Here is a 13,179-nt window from a genome sequence, read left to right as displayed (position 1 = left end):
GTAAATGAAGATATTAAGGTTAGGGTGGCAGTTCCAACTTACTTGTACCATCACCAGGACATCCTAGGTCGTCTAAGAGCCACAGCACCAGGATCTATACATGGTATTAAATACTTACCGCCATCAAGAGATGAGAGTTAGAGAGTTCTCTCAGAACTTCGATTCTGAACCTGAACAACAATTTTAATGCAAACTATACACAAAGTAAGTTCTTTTACGTTTGGCGACTAGCAGCATGTGTTTCAGCCGATTCCAGACGAAACTCGGTCTTTTGTGGTGTGACCTTACTTTTGAACGCCAATATAAAAACCAAACGATACATAATTGGCGCAAAATCGTTTTTTTCACTCTAAAGTTTTAGTAATAATTTTTTTATTGTTAAATTGTAATTGAAAGACTCCCAATAGCAAATATTTATTGCAGAACAGATATCATTATAGACGAAATATAATGATATTTTAAAACGAAATGTTTAAGTGTGCAGCAAAGCATATAAATGCATGCAAGATATATGCGTCGGCAATCGAAATACATCGTAAAAAAGAAGAAAAAAGGAATTTACATTGTAGAGTTCCTCACTTTGTAAAGGCTAAGTTGCTGTTGAACGGAAAGAATCTTAAGAGCTGTTAAGCGAATAATCGCTTGAGCTCGTGTGACAAGAAACAACTAGATTGAAGGGTGAATAACCCTTTATTATTGCAATGAGATTTAACAGAACTCCATCTTGGAGTGTACAATAAAAGCCGACACTTGGGCTTGAACTTAAGAGGCTAAGAAATAAACTAAAACTAATCTAAAGAGATATAGCCGAAGCTATCAAGATTCTAACCGAGTTGGCCCCTTAAAACTAATTGACTGCGAAGCTATCAAGGGCCTGAGTACGGCCGAGCGTAATAACAGCTTTAAGAGAGAATAGCCAAAATATTTCCATGCCTTGGTTCAGTCATTCAACAGTTACAAAGTTACATACACTTACTAGAGACTTGCCTCGTTAAGTGGAAAAACCAAGTAAATGTGGACAAAACGCAGGCCATCATGTTCACAAGGAAACAAAAATTCAAGAAAAATGTCTCATTCTATGGAACTTCAATCCCCTGGGCCCAGCAAGTCCCTTATCTTGGGATGACCCTCATTAAAACTCTCTCATGGACCCCACACACTACAGCTATCATACAGAAGTTTCGAGCTCGCAAAGCTAGACTCTTCCCCTTAATTACTCGAAACAGCATTTTGTCTATAGATAACAAGTTGCTCATTTATAAATCCATCTTGCGACCATTACTTTGTTACGCCTGTCCTGTATAGGCGTACTCTAATAGTAACTGTAGAAAAAGATTACAAACTGCTCAAAATAGCACACTGAGACAAATTACAAATGCACAGTGGTATATTAGAAATCAACGTATCCCGTTACAATCTGTCAACGTAGATCCCATTACAATAAAATTGCCAAGAAATTCCATGCCAAACAGAACACCATCAACAACTCTCCTATTAAAATTGCCAACTACAACCCCAATGACTTTGCTAACACTAACCGTCCTTTGGCCATCCTCAACCCTGGATTATGTAACTCAGTCACTAATATCTGTTTTTGTTTAATCTTTGCCAATGATTATTTTTTGTGCTTAATGCTTATGTCATATTTTATTTTTATGCTGCAACCCTATGCCTCTGTGCTTCTGCTTAAATTTATTATTGTTTTGTAATTATGCTTATTTCTGCTCTACAACTATGTAATATAACCCTTTAATCTCCTTATATTTGCCATCATGGATTCGAGATGTCATTACTCACACTTAACATTACATAACATGCCACTAACCTGTTTATTTCAGGTAGTCACCAGCTCGACGGCCCTGTGCCCCTAAACTTTACATCTGCTATTCCCACTCTTCATTAAGAATTTAAATTGAATTTTAAACTCAAAATTTACGAAAATACTTAATAATACAAATATATATATAAATCCTTTTCAATACCAATTATCGGTTATTTACTATTAACGTTCGTAAAGATAACCAATGTTCTGCATGGGGTAAGGCTTCTAGCCTAGGCGGACTGATCAGATTTGATAGACTTACAGACTGATCAGATTTGCTTATATAATCATAAAGGTTTTCCTTTCGCCTATTCCATGATAAGGAAAATCAGATCAGATCTGGGGGGGGGCATTTCATTAAATGTCATTTTTAAGTCAACAGATGCGGTCCTTAAGTGTTTCAATATATTCCTTTGTTTCCCCTCAAATGAATTAACTTGTGTGATGTAGTAATTTAAAGTTCTGTTTCTCTTAGGAACTGGGCTTATGAGCAGGAACTTGATAGCCTATTATGGAAAATTGATTACAAGGATGTCCAAATAAATGAGAATACTCCAACGACAAACAGCTCGAGACTCCCTAAGGTAGATAGATGCACGTATTTAATTTCTGTTTTTAGAATATTTCGGGTTATTTTTGTATCTTACAATGCAAAATTTTTCACACGTAAGAAATATAAGAAATTTGTAACCTAGTTTAAATTTTCTCGTGAAATATGTCGTAAATGTTGGCTTTCTTAAAATAATGATGATTAATATAATATTTTCTTTTTAATTTTCTAAATTTTTCTGATTAATATTTTCAGCTTTATTGGCGCTTTACAGATGTTCAGAAAACTCAATGTGCTATAGATTCCTTTAGGTGTTTAACTATTGTTTCTTCATATGACGCTGCTGGTGCCTTCAAAATATAAACAGTGTTACTCAAATTGCGCTGTAGGCATAGACATCTATAATACGTTGTTGTTATTAACTATTATTAGTAGTAGCAGTAATAGTAGAAAATTTTTATTTTTATGTATAACTGAAAAAAAATTTACACTTGTTGTGGCTGAGCATTCATCATCTCTTACCTACTTCCCATATTAAATTTTACCGAAGCGTAAGTTTCAGTGTCAATTTCTAATTTATCCTGGAACTTTATTAATGAAGTTTTTCTCTTTTTCACTTTGCACAAAGTAAAAGAAGTTTTCTAGTCTCGAAATATTTCGGGTATCCTATTTCAACTGAAATGCATATTTTGACCGTTTCCAAATATATTTGGACGACTGCTGTGCGTGATCTTGCAGTCGGTATATATATATATTCTGTTTCAAGCGTTAAACAGAGGAGATAAATACATGTTTTTTAGTTTTTTGGTTTTATTTTGTATTATTTTCAATTTAATTTATGTATTTGAATTTTCTTTTAATTTTGAATATACTCCTTTTGGTTTACGCCTTTTCTGGAGAAAGAATTGGTTAAGGCCTTTATAAAGAAGAAATTATTTAATTTTTCATTTTGTTTGCGACTTTTCCTTTTCAATTATGTATATATATACAATTGAAAAGGATAGATATATATATATATTCCCTTAACCGGCCTTAATTTCTGCAACCGTTAGTCGTAATCATATACTTCTAATTAGAAAAGTGTAGTAAATGATGGAAATAATCGTGTTTTGACAATTCAAAAGTTTAAGAAAATTAGCTTTTTACAATTAAAACATTTAACTAAATATATAATAACAGTTTATATATGTACTTATTCTATCAATAAATATCTAACTTTATTTAATATCAGTTTATTGCTGTTCTAACAAGAACATTTAATAGGCCGTATAAGAAGGTCATGTGGTGTCCAAATCAGATTTTTATAATGTTAGATTAATTTTCGATTATTACGCATAGTGCTCTTAAATTTTATCTTAATTATCTTGATCTTAACGGTCATTCTGTTAGTTCTTTTATTTATTATGTGCCCAAAATTTTCCGTTTAAATCTGCAAAATAATGGGTTATTTAAGGCAGAAAATAAACAAAAGTAAAATAATACAATTACGAATGATATGAAAAATGAAGCGAACTGATTCAACCAATAAAGGTTAAATTAGAATTTTCCAGGCCCTAAATTGTTCAACTGGAATTTAGTCGTGGGCTCTGTTATTGCAAGATTGCTAAAAAGACTATTCGTAAGAAATACTTATTTTATTCCTGAGGAAAAATAATGGGCAGCTAGATATTACCATTTGCAGAGTCCCTTTCATTGAATTAAGTTATTACTATGCCAAATAATTTGATATCAAGTTATTTATTTTCATTTGTAGATACCCATAACATTGATATGAGTAAAGCTTTTGACCCCCGGTGCGATCTTTGAGTTTGCTGCTCTCTCAGAGCACGCCAAAAAGAACTATAAAATATAGAATGTGTTATAGGAATAGCACATAAAAAACTACGTGTTTACTTTTTAACTCAAATCTCAATTTCTACGTCTAAAAGGTTATCCTAATCTCATATTTTCTGTTAGTAAAATCACCAAATACAATATAAAAGTTCATTTTATAACATCAGTTGCTGTTCGATAGATAGTATAGCAAGATTTCTTAAGATAAGTTATTCACTTTCAAGTTTACGTACTTCTCAATAGATTTTTATTTAGGAAATCTTCACTCATAACAAGTAACACTGATAGCAGTTGTGAGGAAATTTCTCCATATCATTACAATATTTAGAACTTTGTTCTGACAACTACAGTTTAGAATAAACTGAAAAAAAAAATTCAATAGAATTCACTTCCACTTTCTTTGTTTCATCTTCTTTAGCAATGAGAAAAAATATGCAATATTTTTCTCGCTACAATACTTCCTTATTAATGTCATAGTGATCTTAATGTAGTAGCCATTCGCAGGTTTCACACAAAGGTTTTGAGATAGTAAGGAAAACATAGCAAAAGCTTAAATCTCACTGCGATTCTTTCGAATGCTCCCTAAAATGTAAAAACCATTTCTTTTCGCAATTAAATTTCGTTAGACAGTTGTCACTTTGTGTTGCTTCAATTTACATCAGTTTTTGTTTCTTGCTACATGGATAATTCATGATTAACCATGAAAAACCATGATTAACCGTGATGTCTCACATTAAAAGAGAGCCTCTTAAAATGTTTCCAGAAGAATATCGCCTCCTCCGCCCTTCTAACTGCATGATCCTCCTAGCCTTATGGTCATTATTAAGTTTTATTTAGAGGATGGCTCAGTAATTTTCGTAGTCTGTTTTGTTATAGCATGTTCGATCAAAAGCGGATAGCTCATTTAAACTGTGGACGGCAGCATGTGTACATAATTAATCTTCTACTATTCAGATTCATAAATGATTCATTCTGCTACTAGATTTCATAAATGAGTTCTCTTTTAAATTTAATATTGCCTGTTTTCTGAAAGACTTAATAGAAATTAGCTTTTCGGTGTTAATTTGCCTTATCCACTTCAGAAAACAATTTAAATTCTAAAATTTCAGCTTTACTGGTACTTAATGTGCAACCAAAGAGATTATTGACTTGTCAAGTTTTTTTGATAAGGTAAACTAATTCTTTGTTCTACTTTATCAAGATTTTATTCAAAATTTCAAAGTTAATGAACAAATTAATTCACCTTATCGTTTGTCGTATCTCCGAAGTGATAGGACTGTAAGGTCCCTCACTTGAAATTCTAAGTTAATGTTGGAAGTGAGGAACCTAGGAACTGATAAGCGAATAATCGCTAGAGTTCGAAGACAGGAAACAACAAGAGAGAAGGGTAAATAACCCTTTATTATTTCTATAAGATTTAACAAAACTCCGCCTGGGAGTGAACAAATAAAGTCCTCACTTTGGACTTGAACTTAAAAGACTAAGAATTAAACTAAAACTAAGATTAACTAACTAAGTATAGCCAAAGCTATCAAGGTTCAATGAGAGTTGGCCCCTTAACCTATTTTACTACGAAGCTTAGCAAGGGCCTGAGTACGGCCGAGCGTAAAAATAGCTTTGCGAGAGAGAGCGGCCAAAAAGGCAGACCCGCGTAGTTCAGAAACTCTGTTTCTCTCTCTGTCTCAGTAAGTAACTTCGTGGTTTAAATACCGCTTCTTCTCATTAAAACATAACATAATCCTTACAGGACTATATAACATTTTAGTTCACGGCTGCATATGTTGACTTAAAAAAAAATTCTGCTTTAGTCTTCAAACTATTAAATCATAATACCGTTAATTACTTTTAATTTATTACACATCAATTGATCTAGCTATGCGTTCTAATCTTTGACTTAAAAAGTTCATCCAAATGATAAATGCTAAAAAAAATATAATAGGATTCTGTTGCTGTGTTTTTCAGTTCATGGAACAGAGAAAATTTATAATGTTGTATGGAAAAGGAATAATTTACCTTTTGAGAAAATCTACAGAATAAAACTGTAATTCTTGCACACGCGAAAACAAGAGACTATGGCAGGAACTATCATGTCACGAATTTTCGCAATCATTTTCCCGAACTTGATTAGATTTTACGATTACGAGACTTTTTTTAAAACCTTAACTAAATTTGTGAATTTCGGAACCCTCTTGTCTTTTATTTATGTCATAATTGTTAAATTTTTATATTCAAATAATGTTACTTTGTGTTATAACTTCGGCGAAAATGCACTGCAGAGTTATTTTAGAATTTAAACTAGGCTTCTGCATTATCCTGGTTGGTGGAATATTGCGGATTGTTAACGGCGGACGAAGAGAACTGTCAGTCGCTTTTGCTCATCGTCCCCCACTATTAATTGAAAGAACAACCTCAGAAAAACAAGCGTCTGTAACAGACGGGCGAAGCCAAGGCACTGTAAGTCTAACATTGCTTCCATTATTCTTTGGCAGCAGCCAGTTGTATGGCCTATTGCATACTTACATTGAATGGTACTAAGATTAAATGCATAATTATATACAACACCATAGCGTAACATACAGTATGATACAGTAAGATAAATAGTGAATAGAATGCAACAGAATTCACGAAACAGAGCACAATATATCACGGGCATTAAATATATACAGTTGAGATAAAATTATACGCGAAAGCTTGATTGATGTTGAAAGATGAACTTGGTTACGCGTAAAATGCTAATTGTGAATGACGCTGAATACTAAATGTATTATGATACACATTTAGTATACATTATATTATTTTACATTATGATTAGTATACATTCATTATTAGTATTATAATGTTGATAAATTCGTAAGTATAAAAATGTATGTAATAAGCGTACCTCAATTATACAAAAGTTCGTGTGCAAGACATGAGACATTAGTTCCTATGTCCATGAGTTCAAATCATTTGTTTTTTGTCCTATAAAGATATTAAAATATCATGTACCAGTGGTCTCAAACTCAAATTGTATGCGGGTCGAATGCACTGTCTGAAAAGAGCTGACAAGTCAGATGCCAGATTTTGTTTTTTAACAAAATGAAAACTTTTGTCCAAAAAATAAAAAAAAAATAAAATAAATATTGAATTTTATTACTAAATAATTATCAAAACATACATATGCAATCAAAAATAATATAACAAAGGGGAAAAATTCAAATTTATATTTATTTTCAGTGTGAAATAAAATCTCCTATTTCTTAAAATCTCCTATTTATGGCATTTTTGTTGGTTACACTTTGTAATTCAAACATATTGAGAGCTAAATGTTAGATTCTTAGACTGGCATTTCTTTCAAATAGTTCTTATTATGATAAAGTCTGCAGCTTTGGAAAAGAGTTAGTAGAAATTCTCTTCATCAGACATTGTAGGAACTCATAGGACAATCGAGTTCTTTTCTTATTAATTTTTAAATTGGAGAAAAAAAGCGCTGTTTATAAAAAATAATTTCCAAACAAAGCGATTATTTTTAGAGCAAAAGTTCGTAACTGAGCTTATTTATTTTTTGAAAAGTGGAAGTAAAAGTTAATCAAATCTTTAAATAAGATTCATATCACATTGCAAATTAAATAGCTCCTTATATATATTTTCTGGTGAGTTAGTCATGTTCGTTTTTAATGGGAATGGCAATAATGTAAACTCGGATTTCACATAACTAAAATCTTGAAATAAATACATAGCTGAAATGTCCTCGCGGGCCGTATAAAATTGCTTCTATTGCCGTATTCAGCTCGCGAACCGCCAGTTTGAGATTATTGTTTATACAGAAAATGTCAGTCAGATTATTATTATTCACTCAGAAGCACAAAACTGATGCTGTTTAACCCGTTTATGTCTGAATTATTTTGCTACCCAGTTAGTACAGCTCTAGTCCGCGCTGGGACAGCACATCTATTATCTTGCATATTTCCTGTATTAAATGCTGTTCCTTAGTTAAATATCTGCTTAATGGTTACGGATTGTTATTTGGAAACTTTCTATAGTTCTTTTCTTCATTAGTGCTTCGGTGTTCCTTGCTCTTCACAGTTCCAGTTTGGTGGGCTTCTGGAGTGCAAGGAAAAGACGTTTTCCGAAATTAAATATAAAATTGAAGCCGTTGTATAGGGCAGACATTTTCAAATCCTTATTGCAATTTTTATGGTTTAAATTTTCATAGATAAATTATAATTCATTAAATTTTTACTTATTTTACATTTATTATTTAACAGAATCAAAAAGGTAAACGGGAAGAAAATGTATGTCGAAAATTTCTTATTTTACTTCAGAGTGAAACCAAACTAATGCTCAAATCTTATTTTGGTCAGTTTTGTTCAGTCATTTAGGGATCAGCCTCATAAATCCCTTTTATCTGCTATTGACTGAGAATGAAGCAAAACAAATCCAGTTTGAGAAAAATAATGGACTTCTAGAATTGTTTTTTTATAATTTATTTCCAGGAATTTAGAAATTTAAAAGATGTTACCGCATTTTATGCATTACATTCATCTGCTATGCAAAATTTCTGTTGTTATTGTTGAAAATAACTGAATTATTTCAATTTTGGATTATAATACAAGTACTATTCAAACATTCAACTTGTTTGAAAATATTTTATAATCTAAGCATAGTTGGGATAGTATAATTTCTTAGGTTCTTAATTTTTCAGGGTGCCCATCCCCTAATTCAGACGAGCCAAATATCACTTAGTTCAAACGCTGATGGAGATTTTAGGTACTCCAATATATATACGATGGTGGGCATTTATAAAGGTAGGTTACTGGCAGTGAAACGTTTTAGGAAGAAGAGTTTAGATATCACAAGAAAGATGAAAAAAGAACTGAAAACGGTAAGCTCAAAATATACATTTCATGCTATAAATTTTCATTGTTTTCTTTCACTAGAATAAAATGAGTGATTTCATTTTGATACGTTGTTGCAGCTAAAATTAATTTATGATGACTAGGATCAATTTAATCAAAATTCGACTTTTCTCAGCGCATATTAAAATTATAAAAACACTTCTTTAAAGAAATATCCCACTTTGAAAACATTATTGAATCTGAACATTCCGCTCATACACATTCCAGAACCGAATAAGTAAATGATAAAAATTTTGAAATCATTAGACCTATAGTGATGATACAACATAAGTGTCGAATAAAGAAAAAGAAAATTGTTCTAACCTGCAAAGGTAATTGTGGCACTTATAAGAGCAGCTATAATTTGTACATATGGCTTGAAATGGGGTTTGAGAAGTAAACTGAGCTATGTTCGGGAAAACTATAATATTGGAATAAAACAACTTGGTTGATGCAATTTATATTTCAACACATGAGTATAACCTATACAGTACTACAAAGATGCTAGTGCTAGTGAATCCCAGAAATCACAATTTAGGAACACGCCTCGAGAATAGCAGAAACGTATTTAAACAGTTGTAAGCATCGGTACTTTCGTTTAGGGACCTCCCCGTCTCACTTAGCTGAACTGACTATTCAGCGAAACATGCTTTCCTATACATCTTTGTCAGTTTATTATTTCAGCGTCATACACCGTCATTATGCCAACGAAATTCTAAAATAAATTTAATTACCATTCTTATGACAGTGAATCCAAGTCCTTAATGCAAATCACATGCAACTGTAATATCGACACCCTCTGGCAGTTACTTTTAAATAGTATTTTATTTTGAGTTTTTTAATTTTCTGAAATTTTGAATTTTATTTTGAATACTTATTACAAAATGTTATTTTATCCACGGGGCACTATTTTTTAATCATACGCTTCTTCGCAATGCAGAACACCCTTCTACCATAGCCCAATATGTGTACAAATGTACTCGATGACAGAAAAAAATACACTGTTTAAACTTAAGTAAATAATCATGTTCGAATTCCACATAAGCTACAAGACAAAATTTAATAAGGTATGGCATGAATGCAATTATTCTTACATCATACGAATAAGCGTTGTTGTCTATGTAAGTAAATGGAAGGCTAATTGCGCTCTGAAAAAAAAGTCTATGACAATTTACATCATACAACCGTGAAAATATTCATTCGCGAGAAGAGAAATGTTTGAAATTAACTTTGGAAACGATGCCTGACAATGAGACTAATACGGGCGGTATGGTCAATTTTATAAGATAAGTGAGTGACCCAGGTATTCGTCATGCTATTAACGAGACAGCTGGTAAGTCTTTGAATAGCTCCATCCACTCTTGCACAAAAACAATTCTTAGCTCTTGAATGAATCTCGGAGGTGTTTGAAAAACAGCAGTTTGGTGCAATCCAGATATATAGCTCGTTATTTCACGTCGAATGTCCACACAAAGCAGACAGATACTTCGTCCACTTTTCATTTCCTTTTTACAGATGAAATTTGTCACTTCTCAAAAGAAAACTGAGAGCCAATATTACTCTGAAAAATCACGCATAGAACTGTAAGATCAGAGGATCAATATCAGAGGTATATGTATCTCTTCATGTACCTCTGATATTGTCAAGGAAAACGCCTCTGTCGAATTAATGGTGTAATGCGCACCCATCCAACATGGTGAGTGGCTTCTGTTTTGCGATGGGAATGATATGCTATCGACACTCACATTCTCGCCAAATGAATGTGCATTGAGAATCAGCATACATCGAGGCTGAATCTAGATTAATAACTGAAGAGAATTTAGTTGTGTCTGAGGCTGATATTCTCCGCAATATGCCAGGCATATTCGCGACTGTAAGTGATTGAGGAAGAACCAAATAGCGGGTTTTCTTAAAAACCATCCTTTCATATGAGAAGCATTCAAGAAACAGCAGCTTCTGAAATTGAGGTTCCAGAAGAAACAATGAACTCACGAGATAGCTATGGGGCTCTTTTGCTTCTGACTGAAAATGTAAATACCGATCTTCATTCTTCATACTGGGTCATAGATTTTTTTATTAAGGTCTAGGTATGAAACCAAAACCTTTTCGACAAATTGTAGATAATGCTAAGTGTTAGACTAAGCTGTCTTGCACCCTAAACTTGGAATTGCCCTGCCTCCTATCATAATGCTGAATGATTTTGTATCTCATTCAGTCAGCTACAGTTTTATTCATTCTAATGCAGTCTTTAAGAAATTTAAAAAATTTAAAACAGATGCTGCCATTTTCTTAAATGTATATAGATGATCGGAACGATAAGCGACCGCTTTTTTATATCTACCTCTATTTCAGAACAGCTTACAGGTATAAGTAAAGTTACAATTGCGTAAAAATTCGACAACAGCACTATTGTATTACTGTCTGACCACATACTTTGCAATTTTGGTTCAATATTCAGTCTATAAAAATTACATAATATAATTTTAATATTTTTATAAATTAAAAAACTATTTTCTTAATTTCTAACGCTTAATAGTGTTTCCTACATTTTTCGCTGTATATGCATACCTTTCACTACATTAAAAATAGTCCTTCTACTATAGTTTTAAAGTGATATCTTCAGGTTAACGTAATTGCTGATACCAATCGTCTTCAAAACGTGCTTCGCGGAACCGTAGTGTGTTACGCAACTCTTCTAGGGCTTCTATAAATTAAAATCAGAATATGAACAAATTTTTAATACCATATGAACCGTAAAAAAACATTAATTAAATAATATTTTTTATATCTACAGTTAATTTCATCAAAAATAAAGTGAAATTTTTCATGAGTATGACATTTCTCATAAAAAATTACAACCACATCGCAGCCATTAAATTTGCAGAAATACAGTAGTGATTAATAAATTAATAACTGCATAATTAGATAATTATAAAATTAAAATTCAGATCATTCAATAAAAGTTGTAATGAAATAATACTTTTCATTCATGAAGTGTACATAACACTAATATATTTTCAAACTTTTTTCCTAACATGCATTTAGCTGAGGATGGTAGGGATTCTACAAAACCAAGGCTCTCTATTTTGATAAAATTTGAAAACTACAGGCATACTAATCTCACTCATACGTATCCTTAAAGAAGCTTCTTTTTGTCATAATCACTTTACGTAACGAAAATTCAAATATTTAAATTTTATGCAAAGATTCTTTATATTGAAAAAACGGCAAATAGTCTTTTGCGAAATTTTTAATAATAATGCTGTCTGGAGAGCTCAGCAACGTACTTAATATTAGTAATAACTTCAGACGGTATGAATCTAGACGTATCATTAACTTGCTAGTATGTGATTTTTAAATAGTAAATTCAGTACTATGACAGAAATTTTACTAAGACAAGTCATCGGGCACTTACCTAAGTCTTCTTGTCTGTAGTTATTTTGTGGGTTCGAACTACATTCAACTCGAGGTGATTAGGAATAAAATTTTCGAGATAAATATTGAAGGGAAATCAATTCAACCTCTAAATTAAAAATTAGATTTTAAGGAAATTTCAAAGTACTAACAAACCTTAAACGAAAATGAGTTAACAAAAAATGTCCTGTAGTTCTCAATAAGTCGAAGCTTTTAGGAAAACGAGTATATGAAGATAGGAGAGATCAAAAACTTCTTTCATTGTCCCTGAAGTCTAGACTAAATATTCAAACAAGAATTCTCGTTCGTCTCTAAAACTCCAATACAGATTTCTGCTTTTCTACAGAAAACTTCTAAAGATGCTAAGTATAAGGTGAAAAATTACAACCGTTCCGAGGATAAATTTGCTCCTGTTGCTGGTGTTTAATTTTTGTACACATTTAAAATAAATTGCCTTCTTGTAGCTGCATCCGTGAATACGAACAAGACAAATAAAAGAAACATCAATCTGAAATCGTAAATATGTGTTACTATAATTCCTAAGCAAAATTAATAAAATGCAGATAAAGATTTCATTTAAAACGAGAACAAAGAATATGACTTAAATCATTACTCCAGAGAAAAGATCTTGGTTAAGTAAAACTGAAATTTTATTGAAGTGATACAGCAGCGTAGAATAATCG

The 13,179-nt window shown here is 32.0% G+C and overlaps 1 protein-coding gene across 1 annotated transcript in view; it reads left to right on the top strand.

Moving 5' to 3' along the window:
• LOC118201722 (guanylate cyclase 32E-like) overlaps positions 1-13,179 on the top strand; it is a 199,784-nt gene that overhangs the window by 86,272 nt on the left and 100,333 nt on the right. Inside the window, exons 8-9 of the mRNA XM_085815325.1 lie at positions 2,298-2,406; positions 8,890-9,069. Coding sequence (XP_085671451.1) covers positions 2,298-2,406; positions 8,890-9,069 — 289 coding nt within the window. The remainder of the gene's footprint in view (positions 1-2,297; positions 2,407-8,889; positions 9,070-13,179) is intronic.

The sequence above is a fragment of the Stegodyphus dumicola genome, chromosome 4 (genome assembly GCF_044657685.1).
Source record: "Stegodyphus dumicola isolate Sdum_Otavi_A_Nest chromosome 4, ASM4465768v1".
NCBI lineage: Eukaryota > Metazoa > Arthropoda > Arachnida > Araneae > Eresidae > Stegodyphus > Stegodyphus dumicola.
The sequence above is the reverse complement of the archived record's forward strand: the minus strand, read 5'-3'. Positions and strand labels throughout refer to the sequence as shown.